The following is a 24,491-nucleotide window of genomic DNA, read 5'->3' as shown; positions in this document are numbered from 1 at the left end:
CTGATGCACAGCCCCCCTGCTGCACCCCCCACTGATGCACAGCCCCCTGCAGCAGCACCCACTGATGCACAGGCCCCCCTGCAGCAGCATCCAGAGATGCACAGCCCCCCTGCAGCACCCACTGAGCACCCCCCACTGATGCACAGCCTCCCTGCGGCACCCACTGATGCACAGCCCCCCTGCAGCACCCCCCACTGATGCACAGCCTCCCTGCAGCACCCACTGATGCACAGCCCCCCTGCTGCACCCCCCACTGATGCACAGGCCCCCCTGCAGCAGCACCCAGAGATGCACAGCCCCCCCTGCAGCACCCACTGAGCACCCCCCACTGATGCACAGCCCCCCCTGCAGTGCCGTGGCCCAATGCACTGACCTCTGTGAGCACAGGGAGTCTTTGCCCCGGATGGGGACACCCCTGCAGCCCCAATTAACGGGGCTGGCTCCCCAGGCTACGGGAGCTGAAGGAGCTATTAAGGAGCAAAGCTTTAGCACACACCTGAGCGGCTGAAAATAGCCCGGAGAAAGGAAATCAATTACCGGGCACAGCCTGGCCCGCAGTCATTAACCAAACACGAGCACAGACTTTGTTCTCTGCCGCTCAGAAGCTTTTATCCAAGCCCAGCTCGGATTTGATTCCCTTCCCCCATCCCGGGACCGTCACTGGCCCCTCGCATACCGGCAGGAAGCAGTGGAGGGGTGAAGCCCCCACCTCACACACAGCTCCCCTGGGCTCAGCAGCCACGGATGCTCCTCTGTGCCATTGCACTCGGAGCCACCCCTGCTGCCCAGTGCCCCTGGGCACTGCCCCTACCAGGTCACTGTGCCCATCCCCTGACCCTGCAGCGTGTTCTGTGATGCTTGAGCCGGGACTGGCCGAGCTCCCAGCGCAGCCTCTGCTGCTGACTCGGCTGTTTCAGAAGCTTCTTTGGTTTGTTTGTAAAGACAGAGGTTGACAGGGCACAGTCTGCGGGGAAAAACACTTCCGAAGCCGGGACTGACCCGTGTGTCAGAGCAACACACTGATGGAGAGCAGCAGCGGGCTCAGGGCCGGGCAGGAAGCGGCTGTGCCACGCTCAGCACCGGGGTCAGGCTCGGGCACCAGGGCCAGCAGCCCTGTGGGTCTGGAGAAGCAGCCAGTCAGCAGAAGGCTTTGGCACCGGATCCATCTGACAGATGGATGAGCTGGATGGGGAACGATGACCTTCCCATCCATCCAGCCATCCATCCATCCAGCTATCCAGCCATCCATCCATCCATCACCTATGCAGCAGGGCAGGGCAGGGCTCAGCACCACAATCCCCCCCATCACTCCCTTCCCTGTGTGATGCTGGTGAGGCCCCGGCAGCACCGACACGCTGGGGGCTGGCTGCTGGGGCTGCTGCAGGCTCGGGGGCTGCTGGCTGCTGACAAGCCTGGGGCTGCCGCTGCTGAATCATTATTAGATTGAGGGGGTGGAGAGGGGCCGGGAAAAAGCATCAACCAAAGGATTTGATCCATCAGATTGAAAGGCAGAGGAGAGCAGAGAGCTGTGAGGTTCTTGCAGCGCTGGGTAACAGCAACAGCTGGGTGAGATTTGGGGTGTGAGCACATTGGCACCGTCCCCTTTGATTAATATCCTGTGCAATGACTAATTAATTCCAGAGGGGACGTGGATTTGAACAGTTAGTGTGTGATAATGAAATGTCAAGTGAGCATTAAAACACACTTAGCCAAGGTTTACTGACTCCCAGCGCTGGAGCCACACAGCCCAGCACCTCCGGCCGTGGTGCTGAGCTCACGCTCAATATGCTTCTAAATAACCCCCCTGGAATTCCATCAGCCCCTGTTAACTGTGTTAGTGGATCTCAATTAGCTCCTGATTGGAAAGGGCTCTGTTTGGACACAGTGGAGTTGTTGCCTCTCCACTTGCCACAAGCGTTTTCCTTCGGGCAAGGGAATTCGGTGGGTGCCTGGAAATCGCTGCCTCCACTGGCCCTGCCACAACAACGAGGCAGTTCATCATTAATACCCATCTATTCACCTGCTGCCTTCCTCAAGAGCAGGGAGGGGAGTGAGCACAGAAGCCTCCATCTGTGTTGTGGCATCTGGAGGGCTCCACGTGCCCTGTCCCAAGAGCTCAGCCACCACCATCACACAGCTCAGGTGGTATCTTCAGGTTGGAGAGTTCTCCCCTCCACTGGTCTCCTTCCTGTGGCTGTCTGAGCCCACACATGCTATGAGCAAGGAGATTCCCTCCATCACCTTCCCCCCACGCTGCCAGTCCCAGTGCCCACACGGCTCCCTGTGCCTGGCAATCGCTGCTGCTCACTCACACCAACCCTGCTGTGTCCTCCTCAAAGCCAAACAAGGCACAGAGAAAGGCAGAAGCCTTCACACCACAGACATCAGCAGCAAAGCCCAGGAGCCTTCACAGCACAAACATCACCAGCCAAACCCACCCCATGCCACCCCTTACCAGATCACTGCTGCCACACAGGCACTGCCAAACACAAAGCCAGCCAGGCTGGAGCCACAGGCAGCAGGAAGCTCACTGCTGAGCTCCCACTCAGCCTGGCTGCAGCCCCTCTGAGGTTCATCAGCTGCCATTCATTAAACCATTGAATGGCAATTAGCTCCTCAGGGAAGAGGGCTGTGTTTCACACAAGGGCTGCCACAGAGGTTGGGGTCCCAGCATGGAGCTGAGGGGAAAACCACCCTGTTTTCCTCAGGTCTGTGTTTTTGAAAGGGTTCTGGCTCCATGTTTTACAGAGTTTGGGGACAAAATACAGGTGTCAAACATTTGGGGTCCTCACAAGGCCACAAAGGCTTGGTGGGGTCCTGTGTGTGCAGCATGTCCTGACCCTGAGACACACACCCCAAAACACCCCAGCAAGGAGGAGGGAGGTCAAAACAGCCCCAAACCTGCCCCTCCTCAGCCAACCCACCCCATGCACGTGCAGATGGGGATGGGTGGAAGGCACCACATGCTGGAAAACCAACCCCAGGGTGTGGGGCTGGGGGGCTGCACAGTGCCCAGAAAGCCTGGGGAGTGCTGGGGCTCAGCCCTGCAGCCCCACTTGTGCTGGGGGAGGCACGTTGAGCACCGTGATGGCAAAGCCAGACAGTGCCAGAGATGGAATTACCCCTTCCCAGGCTCTGAGCTGCTGCTGAAGGGGATTGAGGCTCTTGGGAAGAGGTGGGGGATCCTGCCATAGCTGCTGGAATCCCACACCAGCTGCAGAGGGACGTGGGGAGAGGGAAGGGAGCTGATTTAGGAGACAGAAGATGCATCTCTATGGATGGGAGTCTGTCCAGAGGTAATCTATGGGTAAGGTAATTTCCAGAGGCAGCAGGACTCGATGCAACCCTTAATAGGACAATCTCATGTGATAAATTACCAGACCCAACTAATCTGCATGTTAAATTTCTTGTATGAGAAATAAATATCCTCAATGCACCAGAGAAGCTTTTTCCTTCCCAGGGTTTCATTAAAGACATCGAGCTGCCTGATTTGCATGTGATGGTTCCTGGTACAAGCAGGAGTCAGGCTGGGGAGAGCTCACAGGAGAGCCCAGCATCAGCCAGATTATGCATGGAAAAGCAGAGCTGGCCCTGGAGAGCGTGATGCCAGTGTGCCAGGGCATGGGAGAGCATGGTGCCAGTGTGCCAGGGCAGGGGCAGGACTCTGCCATCCTGCTGCCACCTCAGTGAAGGTCACAGGGGCACTGGAGTGGATGGGGTTTTGCTGTGGGGTCTTCAAGTGTGGGGAGTAGCTGGAGTCCCATGGGAGAGCTGTCTGCATGTGTCCCATGGCAGCAACAGGAATGGAGGAGGGATGGCAGGCTAATTCCCAAAGCCCTGTAGCCAGGGATGCTCCCAAGGCAGAATGTCTCCATGCACAACAGAGCCAGGCTGGTCCCTGATCCCTCCTAGTCCCCAGGGATGCTCCCAGGGGAAATGGCTCCATGCACACACACAGACAGGCTGGTCCCCAGTCCCTCTGTGGGCCCTGATCACGCTTAATCCCCAGGGATGCTCCTGTGGGAGGATGGCTCCACGTGCACACAGAGCCGAGCTGCTCCCTGATCCCCCTGTGGTCCCCCAGCACTGCTCCCCAGGGCTCAGCTCCACCTGCACCCAGAGGCACTGCCTTGGCCTGTGCTGGCTCAGGGCTGGGGACCTGCTGAGCTCGTCCCCACCTGCCCTTGGCTGCTGGTGGTGGCTGGTGGCTGAAGCGCTGCGGGAAGGAAAGGGCGGTTGCCATGGAAACACGCTGCCAAACTGGGAGAGCAGCTCCTTCCCTGGGAACAGGGCTGAGCTTGTCCATCAGAGCAGGATGAAGCTGGGGAGCGTGGGGCTGAGAGCCTGGGCACATGGCCCCAAGAAAAACGGGTGAAATACCCAAGGGCGATGCCCTGCTGCAGGAGAGGATCTGGGGAGGAGCAGGGAGGATGCCAAGGATGAAATGCTCCTGGCTGGGAATGGCACCAGGTGATGCCAACAAAACCAGCTGCTCCCCAGGGTGGCACAGCCCCCCTTGCAGCATGTGGCCCTGCTGCTAAGGCTGGTGCATCCCATCACAGGCACAGCCAGGCCCCAGGGACGGTCCCTCCTGTCCCCTGAGCAGGGACGTGCCAGAGAGGATGTGCCAGCCCTGGGCTGGGGGGACCTGGCTGCACCCCACATACCTCACCCACACTGCCACCTACAGCACGATGATCCCCACAGGGCCAGGAGCATCCCTGAGGCTCCCTGGCCATCAGCACCAGCCCTCCCCTCTCCAAGGATTACTCTGTTTCTAAACTCGTTAACTTTTAATTACTACCTTCCCACTGCCTGAGCAGGCTGGCTCCATGCCACTGACATCTCTATTAAAATGCAATTTCTGCCCATCATAAGTGGCTTTGGTGCTTTGCCTTCCTCCCCTGCAGCTCCAGCTCCCAGGCAAGACGTCCAGACTCTCATCTCGACAGGTTCAGTCCCCGTGGGGAGCCGGGGGCTGGCAGCGGAACGAGGCCGTGGCACAGCTGGGGTAGGGCTGGGCAGCGATTTGCAGCCAGGCTCTTTGCTTCATTAGCTCCCAGAGCGTTTGTTTGGGTTTTCCCCACGTGTTTGTTGATTTTTCTCGCTTCCTTCCTTAATCCTTTCTGGCTGGATGCTGGAGCCTGGAGGCTGGGAGGGGATCTGGGGAAAGGGAGTCACCTTGACACAGGGACGCAGAGCTGTGAGCGTCCCAGAGCACAGGCAGCAGGACTGGCCCCTTTCCCATGGATGGGGAAACTGAGGCATGGAGCAAACCCAGGAGCAGACACGGGAAAGGAAGCCAGGAATCCCCATTCTGGGCTTGGAGATGCTCCCCAAGCACCTCAACCTGCTGTGAAATGAGGCAGAGTAGGGGGTCAGGGTCCCGATGCCTTTCTCCTGCATGGATGGGTGGCTCTGCCCCAAAGCTGTGGGGCTGCCCAGGAGGAGCCCCTGCACGGGCTCTGCATCCCCACTGTCACCCCCTGGGCACGGGCTCTGCATCCCCACTGTCACCCCCATCCCCACAGTCCCAGTTACGAGTCAACATCTCATTCCTGCTGCAGCCAACGTGCCTCCTGCCAGCAGGGAGCCATGGGAACCACGGGGCTCAACAGGTCTCTGAGCTCCAACACCGGCAATAGGAACCATGAACCCATCCCACAGGGCACCCCAGCAGCCAGCCTGGGCACTGGGGGCATCGCAGAGCCACGGCCACTGCTCAGTGGGGGCAGCCCCTGGGGTCCCCAAGGACGGCCACTGCTGCAGCACCACACTGGGGACAGTCCCCAGCAGCTGGGACTGGGGAGGGGACGACACCCACCCATCACCCAGCCATCACCCAGCACCCCAGAGCAGCCCCACGTTGCCACAGCAACACGAAGCCTTTGGATCCTTTACCCAGGGAGCCGCTTGTCTGGGGCTGAATTACTGATGACAGCAGCGGGATGACACACGCACAGGAGCGGCCAGAGACACCCGGCTCGGCTGGAAGGTGAGCTCAGAGCTGAGTGTGCCATGGGGCTGGCTGTGCCATGGGGCCAGCTGCTCTACCACGGGATTAGTTGGCACAAGAGGCTGATGCCCAGACGTGGGTGATCTCGTGCCACCCTTTTTCTCTCCCTCCCCTGGCTGTGCCATTCTCAGGGAGCCACGAGCCGCCCGTGAGCTGCAGCCGCTGTTAATCCCTCCTGTGCCAACGCCTCCTCCCCGATGTTGACCTGCTTAAATCCACTGTTTGCTCTCCAAACACAGGCAGCAGCTCCTGACCCACGTGCCAACCGCTGCCTCAGCGCTGCCCAGGGCTGCAGCCCCCCGCAGCCGTGCCCCCCGTGCCCATGTGCCCGCTGTGCCACGGCGGCTGCTGGCAGGGACCGGCGTGCCAGGAGCAGGGGGACCGGCCCCAGGGGCTCACTCACCGGTATTCCAGGGAGAACTTGGTGAGCTCCTGGCTGTTGTGCAGCCACTTGAACTCCAGGGGCCAGCTGCCCTCTGCCATGCAGGTCAGCACCAGGCGGTTGCCCTCCAGATGGACCTGACTCCGCACTGGCTCCGTCTTGAAGTACGGGGAGACGTCGTCTGCAGAGAGAGGAGGGAGAAGGGGGTGAGAGATATGAGCTGACCCCATGAACAAGATGCCCAACCCCACAGCACCACAATCACCTCACCACAAGCCCACAGCAAGCGGGCAGGGGGATGCTGCTGCCCACCTCCCTGTACCCCATGCACCAGCCAGGACCCTCAGACCCCTCCACTGGCCATTTCCCTCCCACTCCAGCCATTCCCCAAGCCTATGGACAAGAGCTTAGCCCAGCCAGGGACTCTCTAAGCTGCTTGTTTTGCTTTATTCCCAGCTGCCTTCAGCAGCACTGGGCTCTTAACTGGGGGGGGAAGGAGGCGGAGGGGCTGCGAGGGAGCGACACACAAACACTTACTCCTCTCCCGCTTTATTTGCTAAGTAAAACTATAAATCGAAACACACAGCTCCATTTTCTGCTTAACAAATGGAAGCCCTTTTACTTCAAAGACACATTCATATTCCCCAGCAGCTTTCAAGTGCGCTTTCAATCACAGCTTTAGGTTTTTTCTTTGGGGTAGGGCTTCGCTGCTGAATTCCAGCCAGCAGCTGCCACCAAAGCGCTGCCCGTGCTCCTGGGCTCAGCCTGCTCTGCTATCACACTGCCTGGGAGGCTGTCATGAGTTTGCAGGAGCTCAGAGGCACCCAAACACCCCCCCCACACCTGCACTGAGGGTCCCTCTCTTCTCCTTCCCGCTGGGGCCAGGCTCCTGCACACCCTGTATGTGCCTTTCCCATGTGGAAATGCCCATCTGATTTACACCCAGCCACCCTGTCCTGCCCTGGGGTGGGCACGGTGGTGATAACGCCAGGCAAGTCATCAGGCACAGAAGGAGCAGCTCACAGCTCCTTAATTTAATCCTCTGACCTTCAGCAGTGCTGGCTGGTGTGGGCAGCCCTTACCCCAGTGCCCCTGCCCAGGGGCCAGGCTGGATTTAGTCACAGGAGTGTCTGGCAAACAGGCACTGGGGTCAAAGCCTGCAGCCCAGCTCCACAGCAAGCTCCAGGAGCCCACAGGGACCACAGCAACTCGGTGTCTGAACTGTGGGCTTTGGTACTGAGGGCAGCTGGCTGCAAGCCTGGCCCATGGCCACTTGGTTCCCCAGTCCAGAGAGCTTTTGAGGTGCCCACAGAGACACACACGTGCTGCTGGGGCTGAGCAGGCTGGGTGCACGTGTGTATGTGTCCAGGAGCAGGATCTGTGCCATGATGCACACACACATGCCCACCATGGCATGGCCTGTGGTGCCAGAGCTTCACCCACCTTGGGCTGGAGACCTGTGGGCTGTGGCACAGCCAGAGGCCATCTCCAGGGCCAAACACGTCACACATGAAACCAACCAATGAGTTGTGGGCCAGAGCTACCTGGGCTGATCCTCAGGCACTGGCCCCTGCACCAGACAGCCAGAGCATGGGGCTGGGTGAGCACAGTGGGGCTGAGACTTGGAGTGTTTGGTGCATGTCCCCTGCCCCAAGCCCAGCACCCAGCTCTGGGGAGGTGTTGGGGAGATGCTGGGGAGGAGCTGGGGAGCTGGTGGGAAGGTGTTGAGGAGATGCTGGGGACATGCTGGGGAGGTACTGGGAAGGTGCTTGGAAGGCATTGGGAAGGTGCTGGGGAGGTGCTGGGGAGGCAGGGTGCTCCTTGCACACCTTCCCCCAGGGCTCCACACACCAATTGCATCCATCCTACTTTGATTTGAGGCAGCTCAGGCTCCTCTAGCTCTGAAGCTCCAGAGCCATCTGCTCTGCATCACGGGCTGAGGAACGGCGCAGAGGCGGCTCCTGATCCCACTATCGACCGCCAAGCTCACGGCAGCCGCCCCGACCCCGCCGCTCCTGGGCCTCCCCCTGCCTCAACCCACTGCCCTGCTCCCTGGGGAAAGCCAAAACTGCCCCAGGTGTGCCAGGGGATAGCAGGGATGGGCATCCCAGGGGCACTGGGCGTCCCTCACCGGGGTGAAGGCAGCACCGAGCTCTGGCCTCACCCCAGGGTGGCTGTGCTGGAGCAGCATGTGCCTCAGGTTCCCTCTGCTCTCCAGCACGCCAGCAGCATCTCAGCTGTGCTGAGCTCCTCTCTCCCACCACCCCAGCAGCAGGACAGGCCATGGCACCCAAATCTGCACCCCTGTGCCCACCACCTCATGGGTATCAGGATGGGCACTGCGATTGGACCCACCGGGAGGTTTCCTGGTGTGCGACAGCCACAAACCTCCCCCAGACGAAGGGTCATTACTGCTAATTCTGCCTCTCCCCCATCTGTTGTGACTGTTTACACTCCACTTGCTAATTAGAGACTAATTAGTTGGTGCAGAAATTCATCACTTTCCAAACATGGGCAGCAGCATCTCCGGGAACATCTGCACATCTGCCCAGGGCCACTGGCCGCCTGCCACACCGTGCCCTGCCAGCTATGCCAGCCTGGCACAGTCCCCACCACACAGAAAGGTGCCACTCAACTCTGCTGTCCCCATCCCCACAGCTCCAGTGACCCTGGGGCTGGGATAGATGGGACCAAGAGGGTGCCAAAGGGTGGCAACAGAGGAGGAGAGGGACAGCGATGGGATGACCCCGGTGCCGATGACATTTTAATGCCAGGGCCTGGCAAGGCACTAATCCTGCCTAATGGGATCACAATCTTTGTCTCTGCACTTTATTTACATCAGGGCTGCAGGAGCCAGGGCTCAGTCTGGTGCATTAGTGCTGGGGAGGGGGTGTGGATGTAGGGCAGGGGGATCCTGTCGTGCTCAAAGAGCCGTAATGGATCCTAATTCCCAGTGTAATGGGTGAGCTGGGAACTAAGCCCCTTCTCCCCAGCTTCAAATCCCTCTTGATGGGAAGGGACAAGGAGTTTTAAGCACAGAGGAATCAGGGGTGGCTGCAAAGGGCAGGGGGCTATTAAGGGGGGAAGGAGGGTGAGATCCTCCCATGCTCAGCAAACCCTGGCAAGCAGAGATAAGATGGGGATGGGGCCACCAGACCCAACCCCACAGGTTGCCTGGGCACCCACAAAGGACCAGAAGCTTACAGGACGCCCTGGTCCTTCTCCTGTCCTTGCTGTGGATGTCTAGTAGAAGCAGGGGCAGGCACAGGGTCCCCTCCTGCCTGGCACAGTGATGACAGGGACAACATAGTCCCCACCCCTGCTCAGCTTCAGCCCTCAGGGATGGAGGGATACCCAGCCTCTCCCTCCCCAGCTCCCCAGTCAGCAGCTGCTGAGCCCAGTGCCCACTTCTGCTCATTGACATGAATCAGACTGAGAGTGGGATGCACCAGGCAGCCCCAAACACACCAGTGCCCATGGGATGCCCTGAATCAGACCTAACTTCCCCTAAGCACCCAATGGAGCCCAACCAACAGCAGGCACCAGCACTCAGCACCAACATCTGCCTGACAGGGAACAGCACAACCACCTCCCTCCCATCCCAGGGGTCTCTCCTTGGGGCATCCCTGGGCAAGCACTGCCCACTGCCTGCAGCCCACCTCAACCACAGGAGTAGGGACAGAGCCATGTCCCTGGTCTCCTCCAGCTTTGCAGTGCTCCCCACATCCCTCCCAGAGCATCCCTGCCCAAAAAGCAGAGCAGCAGAGCTGGCAGAGCCACCTGGCACTGCCACCCCACAGCTCTGCACTCCTGCTCCAGCCCCCTGAGCTGCCCCCAGCACGGGGAGGGATGCAGCTGAATCTCCTGTGCACTGGCAGCCCCCTGAGCTGCCCCCAGCACGGGGAGGGATGCAGCTGAATCTCCTGTCCATCAGCCACTGGCAGCCTCCTGAGCTGCCCCCAGCATGGGGAGGGATGCAGCTGAATCTCCTGTGCACTGGCAGCCCCCTGAGCTGCTCCCAGCACGGGGGGATGCAGCTGAATCTCCTGTGCACCAGCCTCTCGCTGGCAGCACGCAGAGATTAAAAAACAATAAAGAGAAAGCGAAACCCTCTGCTATAATTACCAGGCTGTAGCCGCCAGCAGAGGCAGGAGGGAGGGAGGGGGGGGGAGGGAGGGAAAAAGAGGGAGGGGAAGAAGCAGAGAGGCAGCAATCCACTAAAACGTTAATAGGAAGCACTGCATTTAATTTAACGACACATTTTTTCAATTACCAGAATAATTGTTTTATTCATAAAACGGGCTCCAAGAGGAGGGTAATTTCCCTTTGTTTTTATTATTCATCTGTGGAACGTGCTGGTGCTGCAGCAGCCGCCCTGCAGCCGGGGCTGGGGGGGCTGGGGAGCCTGCAGCAGCACGGCAGGGGAGGGGTTAATGTCACCAGGGTACCCCCAACACCCCCAAACACAGCACCTGAAGGTCCCTGAGCACCCCCCTCACCCTGCATGGGGTCACAGCCCTGGTTGGGTGCAATGAGGGGTGGCCCCAGGGGATTCATCCTCTTGCTGGGGATGAGCCACAGGACTGGGAGGGTTACTGGGAGGGTGACTTGGGCTACTGGGAGGGACTGGAATGGGATTGGGGGGCAACTGGGAGGGACTGAGAGGCACTGGGGAGCTACTGTGAGGGACTGGGAGGGTTTAGGGGTTACTGGGAGGGGATCTGGGGGCAACTGGGAGGACCAAGCCCCCTCTGTGTCCAGCCCAGCTGGGGCCATGTGCCCAAGGGAGCTGCCCAGGGAGAGACAAAGCCCCCCAGCCCACTCCCCCTCACCTCAAGGGGCCATCCCTGGGCTAAGTTACATCTCCTGCTTGTCAGATGGCAGCATGGGGTTGGGAGGCATCCATTTTTCCAGTGGCTAGTGGGAAAGTCCCCAGAGCTGATTAACTGGGTCTGTGGGCACCAAGGGCACAGCTGCAGGGCCAGCAGCCCAGTGCAATGCCCCAGCACAGCCCTGCTGTGCCCACCACGGTGGGCTGCCCGTGCTGGGTGGCCAGCAGGTGCTGGGGATTAGCCACTGCAGCCAGAGCCATTTGTATTCCTGAGATGAGGCTCCATCCCCGTCACAAAAAGCAAACACAGAATCGCAATGCTGAACGCTCCCAGCACCTGGGGAGCTGCAGACACAACGTGCTGCCGAGCTGGAGCTGGGCAGGAGGCACCCAGGTGGGTGCCAGGGACAAAGCCAAGCGTGGGGACAAGGTGGCAGGAGCATCCTGGCTGAGCCCTGCTCGTCCTCACAGCACCTGGGCAGGCACAAAGCACCCTGAGCCAGCCCCAGAGACAGCGGAGCCGTGAGTGTGGCTGTGCCACGGCACTCCCCTGGCACAGGGCTCCTGGCAGAGCCCAGCTCCCCCCTCACCACCCAGCAAAAGCAGGTTGTCACCAAAACAGCCCCAGCAAAGGGTCCTGTGCCCCGTGGCAGTGTGTTGAGGCTCTGTGCCAAAGCCCCCTCGCTCCTCTCGGCTGTGCCTGGCACACAGCAACCGCCGCGGCGAAGCGGCACGGCACAGGCTCCAACCACGAGGATGCCACAGGGGAAAACACCCTTCAGCTGGCACCAGCCCTGCTCTGCCAGGACCCCCAGCCCTGCCCCCAGCGAGGGGTCCCTGCACAGCCCTCAAGCTGCAGCACAGAGACGGGGATGGGGGCTGAGGGACTCTCCACTCACCCCGGGACTGGGGGACTCTGGGCACATGGGTGTCAGAATCAGAGTCCTTTGGGTTATCAAAGCTGCTGCAGTGCCAGCCCTCCCCTCACCCTGCCCAGCCCAGCACTGACCCGCAGCCCTCAGCACCTCAGCTCCACAGCTTTGGGATCCCTGCAGGGCTGGGACTCAGCCTCCCCCTGCTCACCCTCACCCACATCTTCAATTTGAGGGTGTTCTTCTAAAAACAACTTCTAACTGGAGCTGTATCCATGAATCCTCACAACTAACTTCACTCCTTTCCTTCCCTGCTTTTTCTCACCCTCCCCTTCTTCCCCCACACAGAGACCAAGAGCCTTAAAACTCTCCTCCTGGCTATTAATTAGAAGCAACCTCTCTGCTATCGCCCCTGTACTCGCCATAAATTAACAGCAGCCTTCTTAATCAAATCTTATCTGCTCTCAGAGCACCCGGCTGGGGCTGGGGCTGGGGTTGGTATCCCAGCCTGCCTGCCCATGAAATGCAATTTCCAATGCTCCAGTGCCCTCAGCAGCTCTGCTCCAGCTCCTCCCTTCCATCCCTACCTGTGCCAGCCCAGCGAGACAGGCAGCGTGTCCCAGCACAGCAGGGTGAGGTGTCTGCCCAAGGACAGGCTCCATTTCTCAGCCATTGCCAGTGTTTATCCACAGCTCCCACGGGTGGCATTTGCCTTCCTGCATTATTTAGAGCTGGGCAAGGGGGGGGTTGGTATGTGCTGGCAGCACGAGGCTGTGAGAGCAATGGTGGGAAACTCAGCCAGAGGGGTGTCAGCCCCTGTGCCAGGCTGCCCAGGGAGCTGGGGCAGTGCCCAGCCCTGCAGGGATCCCAAAGGCATGGAGCTGAGGTGCTGAGGGCTGTGCTGTGCTGGGCAGGGTGAGGGGAGGGCTGGGACTGCAGCAGCTTCAGGGGCTTTTCCAACCCAAAGGGCTCTCTGGAATGCTGCTGGGGGCATGGGATGGCAGCAGGCTGCTCCTGTTGCCACAGCACACTGGAGAGCATCATCCCCCTGGTCCCCACAGCCTGATCCCACTGCATTTCCCTCCTCCCCATCCCCTCAGTGGCTTCCCACTGCATGCTCTCTCCCAAGGGCAGGTGCAGCCCCAGTTTGACACTGAGGACCCACATGTCCCAGGCAGCCCCTGCCCCACACACACCACCATCCAGCCCTGGGGGTGCAGCTGGGCTGTGGCATCCCCATCATCACACCTACCCTGTCCCAGGAAGTTTCTGGGCAGCAAAACACGAGCTGAGACAGAAGAGGAACTGAAAATAGTGCCCTATGGCCAGTGCTGCTCTACACTGGGGCTGCTCACCTCAGCCCTCTCCTTCACTGCCTGGAAAATCCTTCCCTGGCTGTGATTTCCCTGCTTGGCAGAGGCAGCCTTGCTCCTCCACAGCCCGAGACAGGAGCAGGGGGCTTTGGCTCAGTCCCTCCCCCAGCACCACAGTCCGAGCCAAACCTCAAGCAGCAGGGAGAGGACGGGGGCTATAGCTGGGAGCCACACCAAAAAGGAGCAGCTTGTGCTGGAGTGCAGAGCAGAGCTAAGAAGGTTTTTAGCTGAGGCAGAAGAGGCTGCAGAGCCTCCCTTGCTCGGCCCCAATCACGCTGAGAGCACAGGAATAGAATCAGCTTTTGTTGCTCAGCAGAGGGGCTGCAGCCCTGAGCCATCGGCAGGTTGGAGCGGGGCTGTGCTGCTCTTCAGGGCACCAGGGAGCATCTCACAGGGGCCACATCCCTCCAGCAGCAAAGCCTGGAGCTGTGCCAGGTGCTGTGCCAATCCTGCCCATCACCAAGCACCAGCACAGCCCCTGGGGGAAGAGCTGGAGCAGAATGGTGCAGCTGGGAAGCTGCACAGGCACCCTGTGCCCTCCAACCATCTGCCTCCAGCACGTGCCCTGCAACGACCTCGCTGCCCAACACACCCCTCTCTGCTCTGATGCCTCACACTGAACCCCTCAGCCCTCTCACAGCACGGGCATCTGCTCTGTGCCAAGGTGAAGGGACACAGGCAGCAGGAGGGCTGGCAGCCAAGGGCAGCCTGGCTGTTGAGCTCGAGCAACACGGGTGAAGCTCAGCACCTTTACACCTGTTTGTGCAGTTGCTTTGGCCAGGAAAAAAGGTCTTGGTGGTGGAGGAGCCCTCGGGGCATGGGGCCACCTCTCTGCAAGGCTGCAAGCCCACTGTCACCCACACTGCAGGAGGGGTCCAGCAAAGGAGGGCAGCTGAACCCCAGCAAGGAGCCAGCTTGGACCTGGCAGAGCCCACAGCTCCAGCACCGCTGCCCCACTCCCCTCTGCCTGGCTTCAAGGAGATTTGGGGTCTCTTACAGGCCATAAGCCGATTGCAGAGGTGTGTTAAGTGGATTAGGTGGGAGGCTGAGGGAGACACAGACCCTCAGCAGCTGCTCAGAGGACGGCTCCCGCTCGGGTGACGCTGAGACGGCTCCTCGACTCATGTTCTTCCCTTAAGCCTCTGGAAAGGTGAAGCAGTGTGAGGGCTGCAGGCTCTGCCACCTCCTCACCCCCCACAAAACCCTGCAGAGACCTGGTGTGGGCTGGCAGGGGGTCACAGCCCCACATCAGTCCCCACGGTGAGACAGGCAGGGTGACACCGCGGTGCCTCGGGTCCCTGGCCTCGAGGTGGGCGACGAGGCACTGGGTGCCATTTCCAGAGCTCAGCAAAGCCCAGGCAGAGACCAGGAGCCCCAAACCCAGCCAAGGTGGCCCTGGCATCTGCTGTGGCACAGCCAGCACAAGCCAGGATCCATCCCCTCACACCCAGTGAGGCTGAGTGAGGTTGGCACCGCCTGGCAGGACCACAGCAGCCCCCAGGACCGATGGATGGATGGCTGGATGGATGGATGGATGAATGACCACTGTCCTCCCACACTGCCTCCTGCCAGGGACACCCCCAGCACTGCCATCTCCCCTTCCTCCTCCCACATCTGTCTCCAGGCCTCCACTTATTTATTTATTTGTTAATTAACTGCTGTTTCCATAACAAACACTCCAGCTTCCTCCAGCCTCCAACAGCCCTGGGGCTGGATTGTTAACTAGGATTTTAATTTGTTAATTAAAAGCAGGATGGCTCCATAACAAGCTGCTCTTGCAGCAGGGCTCTCAGGGGCTCCCTGGGCCATGGGCTGAGCTGGAGGCTTGGCTGTACCTGGCCAAACCCTCCAGGGATGGGGAAGCACAGGGAAGGATGGGGCACAGCTCCACGGGACAAGGGCTGTTTGCCAAAGGGACATCGAGCTCCTGCCTGTTCAGGACCTTCCTTCTCCCTGCAGTGAAGCTGGAGATGATGACCCCTTTGCAGTGTCATTCTGACAATCCCATCTCAAACACCACGTAACCTCTGTCCCCCAGACCTGGGGACCAACCCTCTGTGGCAGAGCCAGGACTGTGCCAGCATCATCCCTTGGCATCAGCCCCTGTGGCACCCCAGTGCCAGTATGGGCCAGGTAAAGCTGGAGATGCTCCCAGAGCCAAGGCAGAGACGTCAGCCCTGGCTGGGGAACAGCATCCCATTCAGCACTGTGGCTGGGAACAGAGTGGGGCTGTGTGCCTGCCCGTCCCTGCCTGCCCTCCCACACCCAGCCCCTCTGCCCTGCCTGGAAAAAATAACACTTCCCTTTGCAGGAAACCCCAAAGAGAAGCACACACATGGCACTGCTGTGTGTCCCCAGCCCACAAGCCTGGGGGAGGGCTGACAAGAGGAGTTTTGTGCTCCTTTGGACCCCCACATCTCGAGCACATGGACCCTGGGAGCCTGTCCCCAAAGGGACAGAACTCAGAACACAAACCCATGGAGCTGCAAGGGACCCACAGCAAAGGGGCCACGCATGGATGGTCCTGGGGCGGACAGGAGCCCCCTCAGCCCAGGAGCATGTCCCCAGGACTGCATGGCTGTGGGTGGCACAGCCCCCAGGGCTGCAGGCTGTCCTCATGCAGGGCACAGCCCCAGCCCCAGCTGGGGTTGCTGAACAAACTCCAGGCTCCAGCTGAAACTCCTTCCCCAGCAAACTCCTTCTGATGCCTCAGATCCTCGCACCCGACCCCGCGATTCCGCAGCGCCGCCGTATCTGGGTCACTGCTGTGAGTCACAGACACCCAGAGAGTGACTCAACACTGGCAGAGGGGCCACATCCTGCAGCTCATTTCCCCAGGAGATACTCCAAAACAGTGAGGAGAGGTAGGACAGACACACATCACCCCCTAGACCCCATACCAAGCAGGGTGGGGGTTCCCAACAGCCCTGGACCCCAACCCCAGGCTGCTCCTGGCACTGGGTGGGATGGTGGCACATGAGCCCCAGTGCCATGCAGCACAGCTCCTGGGTTTGGCCCCACAGGGCACATTGAGTGTGTCCTCTGGGTATTCCTGAAAGGCAATCACAGCTCTGAGCTGTGGTGGCTCCTGCAGTCACCACAGAGGGATGGGACAACAAAGCCACCAACAGACCTGCCCTGCAGGAGCCTCCACAGCACATGGGACAGCACTTCTGTGAGGGGTGCCCATCCCCTCCTCGCTGTCCCCTGCATCCTACCCAGGCTGCTCAGCACGTCCCCCACCCCACAAGGGCCCCAGCAGCCGGGCAGCTGCTCTCCAGGCTCCCCACGAGGCAGCATTTCCCAACCCAGGAAACAGACAGTGACACAGAGAGAAACCACAAGAAAATCCCCCCTCAGCCTTTCCCCTGGCGCTGAGGAAGCCTCCAGCCCCAGGGCACGGAAAACACTGTGCCAGCTCCCCCAGCCCGCCCCGTGCCCAGGGGGACGATGGTGCTGGCAGCTGCAGGTCCCCACAGCCCCAAGCCAACGGGCACCAGGCACTCACCCATTTACTGGGGTGTTGCCCAGCCCTCCTTTTTCCAAAGTATTAATTAGTCATTGCATTGCTCACTTGAACCAGAAATAGCTGCAGCATGACGGCAAACACGAGTTTTCCTTGGAATAAAAAGCCTTTTCCAAAGCTTTTCCTTCCCAGACGTGTGTGTTGGGGTGGGGAGTAACTCAGAGCCTGGCAATCCCCCTCCAGCCCTGCCAAGCCCCCTCCAGCCATCAACCACAGCCTTGGATTGCCAGAATTGAGAGAAGCAAGCTCTGGTCGTTGCACTCCTTTCCACACTTGTGGCTGTCCCAGCCAGAGGGGCTTTTGCTCAGCCGCTGCTCATCCTGACGTGAAGCGTATGGGGGGAGAAGCCATGGAGTGAAGCTCCACCAGTGCCCCAGGTGAAGCACGCTGGCAGCTCAGCCCTCCCCTCCCAGCCCTTCTTTCCACCGTGCATGCAAGAAGAATGGAGAACACAGGGTGATGAAGCCCCCCACGGACCCCTCCCCTTCCCCGGCGCGCAGGCAGAGGCTGGGCGCTGGGCGCTCGCGGTGTGCAGCCAGCGGGGAGGGCTCTCGCCACAGCAGAGCTCTGAATTAAACATATCGCCCTAATGAGTTGATTTTATTAGTTTGGGAATGCATTGAGAACTCATTATGAAAATAAACATCAATTCACTCCAGCACACACCCCGGCAGCGCTGCAGCTGCGGCTCCTGCCCCGAGATGAGCCCCTGCTCCCCTCTGCAGCCCCAGCCCAGGGGGTGCAGGGCAGTGGGCACCCGCTCTGCAAAGCCCCTCACACCATGACATTTGCTTCTCCATTTCAGCTGTGGGGTGAGAAGTCGAGTGCAGCCCCTCAGAGTTGCCACGGGGCAAACTGAAGCCCCCGCTGCATGCCAGGGTGTGGAGCAGCCCCGGCAGCCTGGGCAGCACCCAGCACCGGGGCACCAGGGGCTTGGCAAACCCAAAAGCGCCCCCAGGGAGAGCCAGGGCAAGAGGCATCACCCCATCTCCCCAGGAGCCAGCAGCAAGCCCCTGGGCAGCAGGGCTGGCACGCTGAGGCGTGAGGTGGGGGCACAGCGGGGGCATTGTCCTGCTGGGCGGGACGAGCTGCCTTTGGAAACAGCAGCTAATCCCATTCCATCCCGGCACGGCCATCAGCTGTTTTGCAGGCATTCAGGAGGCTGGTTGCTGAAACCAGAGCCATTGTGTGGGCTGAGCCCCAGCCCCACGCTGGGCCAGCATCCCGCAGCTTGTCTGTCCTGTGGGCTGCCAGGAGATGGGGACATGAGATTCATAAGGGACCCCCTCTCCACCTTCCCCCCCAAGCTCTCAGCCTGGCCCCATGATCCAAGCCCAGGCAAGAAGGAAAGGAAGCACTGAGCATCCCACCCTGAGACCCCAGGGCAGTCTGAGCCCTGGGCACAGCTACCTGCAGCCCAGTGCTCAACTGCTGCCAGCTAAGGAGATGCAAGTGCCAGGAAAGGACAAATTAGGAACAAAAATAACTCCATAAAACCCCAGTTAATGCCCAGCCCCTACCTGAGGTTCAGCTCCATTTCCTCACCCAGCTGCAGCTCCCAGCCACCAAACTGGGATGTGCTGGGGGGGTTGACCCTGCAGGATGGGGACAAGCTGGCAAATGCATCCCAACCCTGCACACAGAAGGGAGGTGCATGTGGGTCCCAGCCCCGCTGTCACCCCAGGGAAATGCTCTCTGGCTCATGGGATTTATGAGCTCAAGACTGGGCACAGGTGCCCTGATCAATAAAGGGACTCTAAAAATAACATTTCCCTTCATCAGCTTGTTGGAAACCACAAACTCAGCCACGCTGCTGACTGCTGCTGCACCCCACAGCCTCATCTCCCCCTCTGCCACACATCCCCCCTCCACAGGAGGCACAAGGGACACCCACCCTCTGAACCCAAGGGCAGCAGGACACTGCCAGGCACCCCAACCCCTGCCAGCTTCACACCCAGAGCCAAGTGTCCTGGGGAAGCCCCTCCAGGGACCAGCAGCTCCCACCAACAGATCCACATCCCTCTCTGGGCCCCAGCAGGACCCGGCTGCTGCTGCGCTGAGCCAGGAGGGCTCAAGGTTACAGACGAGGATTTGCAGGTTGTCATCTCACCCAGCAGTGCAAAAAAAAGCAATTAGCTATCACAGCTATAATTAGCTCAGCAGTTTCTTTCTGCTAATGGTCAAACTCATCAAGGCTTCCCTATCCCAGGGGCCTCAGAACCTCGGGGCAGGGACTGATGAGAGCCCATTCCACCGTCACCTCTGCCCCGTGCCTCAGTTTCCCTCCAGCTGCCATGGGTCAGGGGGAAGGCTGCCAGCATGCTCAGGACAGCCACATGCCATGGGGGAATGGGCACAGCCAAGTGCTGCTGAGGAAGGGAGGGAAGGTGGCTTTGGCATTCCTGGAATGGCCACTGCTCCGTCACTGCTGCCGGGTGGGATGCCCAGCTGCTGGCACGCAGCAGCAGCTGCTCCCAGTGCCCAGGGCCTTCCCCAGCCCAGGGTGGCTGCTGGCCAGGAGGTGACACTGATCCACAGGGGGAGGTGACAATGCAGAGCAGCCACCAGCTGCCCGTCACAGCATCCCCAGGGCTGGCCGAGAGCCCCTCGTGCCCCAAGTCCCCATTCCTGGGGATCCAAGGGCAGGGGTGCAGCCACCCCATCAGAGCAGGGAGACAAAGGGGGCTGGGGACCAGCTGCAGTCCAGGAATGTCCCCTGCCCTCGGCCCCTGTTCCCAGGGATCAGGTTTCCCAGTTCCCAGGCAACCCGAGCCCGGCATGGCTTTCCCTGCACAGGCATTCCTGCACCCCGCGGGGCTGGGGGCAAGGGGAGGGGGCCGCCAAGGGGGCTCTGGCCTTCCCCCAGCCCAGGCAGGTGGTCGGCATCAGGCAGGGCAGAAGGGTGGGAAGGTGGAAGCAGGGTGCAGGATGCACCCCCAAAGCAGCACGGGGAGCAGGGGGAGGGACACACACTGCCAGCCAGTCCCCAGACCCAGGCAGGGGGGTCTCGAGGGCTGTGCCCAGGCAGGAGGCATTGCCAGCATGCCCAGGCTGTGAGATGCCAGGTGGGACAGCGAGGCAGGGAGCTGCTGTCAGCTCATTCCTGCCTATGGTAGGGAAAAGAGTCCAGATTGACCCCCAGGGATGGCTCTGGGGATGCAGAGAGTGGGAACCCCAAAACAGAGCAGCAGCCACTGGGATGGGCAAGGTCTCTGGTATTGTCACATCTCCAACAGCTCTGAGTGACCTTGGCCCTTGTTCTCTCCAGCACCTCCCTGTGCAGGAGAAGATGCTCCCAGGACATCTCTTTGCTCCCAGCACCCTGAGCCATCCCAGCTCCACAGAGGTGCAAGATCCCCACAGCCCAAAGCCACGGCCAGGAGCTGTGTGGCACCAGCAGAGCATCACAGCCACTGGTGCCTCTGCACCAGCCCCAGCACACCCCCAGGCCCCGTGGGGGCTCTGATCCCCCTTCGTTAGCACAATCACATCACCACTGACAGCAGCATATTTCTTCCTGGCCTGGCACTGCCCATCCCTCACTCAGTCACACGCAATGTGCTAACAAGCTCGGGGAGGTAACGAGGACACCCAGTGCTCACCCACTCCAGCTGAGACCTGGCACCCACAGGGTTTTTGCTCCCACCCAGCTCCATGCCCCAGTCTGAGCAAGGCCATATCCAGCCCAGGCTGCTGCTGGAAAATACCAACACACCCCCAAACAGTGTGTGTAGGGCCCACAGTCATGTGTGTTGGGGCTGGAGCTGATCCTGAGGCAGGAACCAGCCACACCATGGATCAGTTCCAGTGATCCTGCCAGTCTCCCTCCTCCCAGGTTTCAGCATCAGCATTTTCTTGGGTTCAAGCAGCCTGCATCCATCTGCCTCCCTTCTTCCCTTGCTTCCCCAGCTCCTTCATTTGCTCCTGCTGAGCAGAAATGCCACCACAGCCTCATGTCCATCCCTAATGGATCAGTAGCTGAGACAGAACGAGGGCAGGAGCCACTCAGATCCCTCCAGTTATCCCAGTCCACTCCTAGGTGCCCAACCATCCTGGCAGCTCCAACCCTGACAGGCAGGAGTGAGTATGAGCCCACAGCCACCCTCCTACCCTCCAGCAGCCCTTGCCCTGCCTGTTGTGCCCCAGGGAGCCAGCTCACAGCCCATGGGCACAGCAACACAGCCCCATGCTGCTGTGGCTCAGCCCACTGTCACCCCAAAGCTTTGGGGACCAGCCAGGGGACAGGCTGCCAAGGATGTGACCACATTCCCCTCCCTTTACGGGTCAGTTCATCAACATTTCATTGCAGTGCCTGGTCACTAATGGCTTCCAGAGAAGCATCAAATTTTAATCCTCCTTTGCTCTCCCCTAAAAGCCACTTTTCCTTCCTGAGCTGGAGCTTTGCACGAGGCCACTGGCAAACGTGCTGGCCAGGGAAGGGGGAGCCAGGGCAGGAGCCACCCACGCTCGGCCACCCCTTACCCAGCAGCACCCTCCACAGAAGTCCTGGCATGAGCTTGTCAACAGCATCAGCACCGAGGGAAGGAGCTGGGGGGCTCATCCCCCTCCCAGCCCACCCCGTGGGGCTCCCTGTGTGCAGACGTGCCCAGGCACCACGTGTGAGTGCCAGAAGATGCTGGCACCCCCACTCCAGCCCTTAATAAGCCTCTTTGGTGGAAGCTGCCCATCTCAGGTCCTTGCCCCAAATCCCATCTGGAACCTTAAGTCTCCCAAATCCCTCCTGGGACTGGCTGCAGGCTGCTCAATCCCATTAAAGGGGCTGTGCCAGTACAGGGGGTCCCAGGCTGCGCTCCCAGTCCTGAGTGGGTGGGAACTGCATCCCTTGGATCACAAACCCTATGAAAAGTGTGGAGGAGGGGTCCCAGCCCCCTCCAGACACCCAGCCCTCCCCCCACTCTTGGAGCAGGCCCTTTATTCTCATGCTAATCAGCTGAAGGCACCTTTGCTGCAGGCATGGGCTGGGGCAGGGCTGCCCATGTGCCCCTGGCCCTAAAGCCGCACCCCCCCCCCCCCCCCCCCCCCCGGCACTGCAACACAGCTCCGGGCTGGGCAGCACTCACCGAGCCCACATTGGGCTCCGGGTAATTAGCACCAGGCCCCTAATCAATGAGTTATTTTTTTGCCGTGGGTAATTAATAATTACCCCGCACAGACAGGCAGTAATTAAACTTCTCCCCTCTCTGTCCCCAGCAGCGCCGGGCCTTTGTTTTACCAACTGCAGGTACTGAAGTGTTTCACCCTGCTCCCGGAGAGCCCCCACGCACTGGCTGCCAAGGTCTCGCCCCGGCCCCTCCCCTTTCCCCTCTCTATTGATCCCATTTTCTTTGGCTGCCAGAATCAATCGCGGCGGCACAAAAGCGCTGCCCGCCTCCACTGCCAGGGGTGCCCACGCCAGGCTGCCCCTCCGCAGCGCAGCTGAGCCTGAGGACAGAGCTGGGCATCCCATCTGCACAGCGGCTCCTTCACCCCAGTGCCCACCCCAGCAAGCTGCAGCGGTGAGCGTGGGCAGCCCGCACACGCCGGGCACCGCAGCCGGGGAGGTGACCCTGCCAGTGCATCCCCGGTGCCATCTGCAGCAGGGGAGACGGGCACGTGCCAGGCTTCAGCAATGCTCTCCCCACTGTGACCTCACCACGAGCAGCCCGTGGCTGCTGCCCACAGCATGCAACAGCAGGGCCGGGCACGGAGCAATGTCACACTGCCCAAGCGAGGACGTGACACGCGGCGCAGGGAGACACAAAGCTCAGCTCCTGCTCCAGCGGAGGGGGAAGCAAAGCCCCTTGCCCTACCCCTCAAGAGGGATGAAGCACAGGCAGCCCCACGTCTCCAACCCCACAGTGAGACCCCAGAGCCCCACAGACAAAAGGAAGGGGACTGGGTCACAGCAGGAGCCGGTCCCGCAGGCAGGGAACAGACAGAGCACAGGGGAGCCGGCAGCAGAGACGCCAGCCAGGAGAGAGAAACTCGGCAAGGGAGTGAATCAATCAAAGAGACCTTCACAGCTCCCCACACAGGGCCTGCCCGGATAATATACTGCTGCTTTAGATGTTATGTTCTGAACTTAATTACTGAGAAATTATAGCAGTGCTGGGAGAGGCTCGGGGGGAGCGGGAGGACGGGAGCACACAGGGACTTTGGCTCTACTTGCTGCCACACAAACAAGGGCAAGAAATGTCGTGGGTGAGGACCCCCCAGCGCTGTGCCAACCCCCCCCTTCCCCAGTTTGGAGCCTGGATCTGCTCAGTCCAGCGGCAGGGACAGAGGTGGCTGTGCTGCAGCCCTGCCAGCAGCCTCGCTGTTGGGGAGGAGATGGGACCCCAAGGTCCTTCGGAACCCCAGCTGCACCCCAAAGGGCTCCAAACTATTTCTACCTCCCTCTTGGGTAATGGAGCAGCTAAAAAGCAGGCTGTGCTGTGCCAGGGCACCAGAGGTGAGGAGCAGAGAGGGTTTTGCCCTGCCCAGCGGTGCTGCTTCACCTCGAGGGCCCGCCGGGTGCACAGGGAGCCCCGGGCACCCACGGGGGCTCAGGGCTGCAGACCCCCCTCCGGCCTCAACCCCCTGGAGGTCGATAGGACCAAAACGAAGACAAGAGCCATTTCCTGAGAGCTCTCCAAACTTGCACCGGGGGTCTTGTGGTGCAATGGGTGGGTTCCCCAGGAGAGGGTACAATGGGTGCTTTCACTCCCCACAACCATCGGCGGACATTCAGCCTCCCGAAAGTGGTTCGGAGCAACCTCCACCCCATCCTCAGAGCAACATTCCCACCCCCATCCCCAGCCTGGAGGCAGTTATGGGGCAGGAGGTGGCAGAGCAGAGCAGCTCCTGCCCCTGCCGAGCCTTCCCGGACTCCGGGCCCCAGCTCCGGGTGCGCTTCTTGACTACCGCTGATGCTGTGCCCGCCCTCCCCACCCCAACAGCAGCTCCGGGGCTGCCTCGGTGCCCATTCCCCCCTCCCGGCTAGCACGAAGCTTACTCAGCCCGGAAGGGTTGAGGGAACAGCGATGGGAAACTCCCCCTCCACCGACCCTCCCCGGTCCATCCCCAGCATCCAAATCGGTGTGTCCCCCCCCGCACTCCCCTACCTTGGGCGCCGGCTCCCGGAGGACCGGGCAAGGCGAGAACAGCGAAGCACAGCAGCTCCCAGCTCCCGAGCCGGGCCATGGCTCCGCCGAGACGGGGACGAAGGGAGGACAACTTCCCCGACTTTATAATCCGGGCGGCTGCTCGGGCACCGGGGCGTCCTCCGGGCTCCAGCGCAACGGTCCCCGCGGCAACCCTGCTCGTGGGGAGGCGAAGGCGATGAAGTGAAAGGCTCCTCGCCGGCGGGGGATCCGCGGGCAGCTCCCCACCATGTGCAGCCTCCTCGGGGACGAACGGAGCCGGGACCCCTCAGATGCGGAGCGGGGCCAGCAGCCGAGCCCCTCCCCGAGCGCTGCGCCCCGCGTCAGGGAAGGGGACGGCAAGCGCAAG

At 60.7% G+C, this 24,491-nt stretch overlaps 1 protein-coding gene across 1 annotated transcript in view; it reads right to left on the bottom strand.

The window, feature by feature from the left end:
- The window catches only part of SDK2 (sidekick cell adhesion molecule 2), a 48,190-nt gene extending 24,008 nt beyond the window's left edge, over positions 1 to 24,182 (bottom strand). Inside the window, exons 1-2 of the mRNA XM_062010738.1 lie at positions 24,104 to 24,182; positions 6,420 to 6,579 (exon numbers count right to left, since the gene is read on the bottom strand). Of these exons, the coding sequence (XP_061866722.1) occupies positions 6,420 to 6,579; positions 24,104 to 24,182 (239 nt within the window). The remainder of the gene's footprint in view (positions 1 to 6,419; positions 6,580 to 24,103) is intronic.
- Between the last annotated feature and the right edge of the window lie 309 nt (positions 24,183 to 24,491).

The sequence above is a fragment of the Colius striatus genome, chromosome 18, assembly GCF_028858725.1.
Source record: "Colius striatus isolate bColStr4 chromosome 18, bColStr4.1.hap1, whole genome shotgun sequence".
NCBI classification, from domain to species: Eukaryota; Metazoa; Chordata; class Aves; order Coliiformes; family Coliidae; genus Colius; species Colius striatus.
Note: the sequence above shows the minus strand (reverse complement) of the source record. Positions and strands in the feature narration are given on the sequence as shown.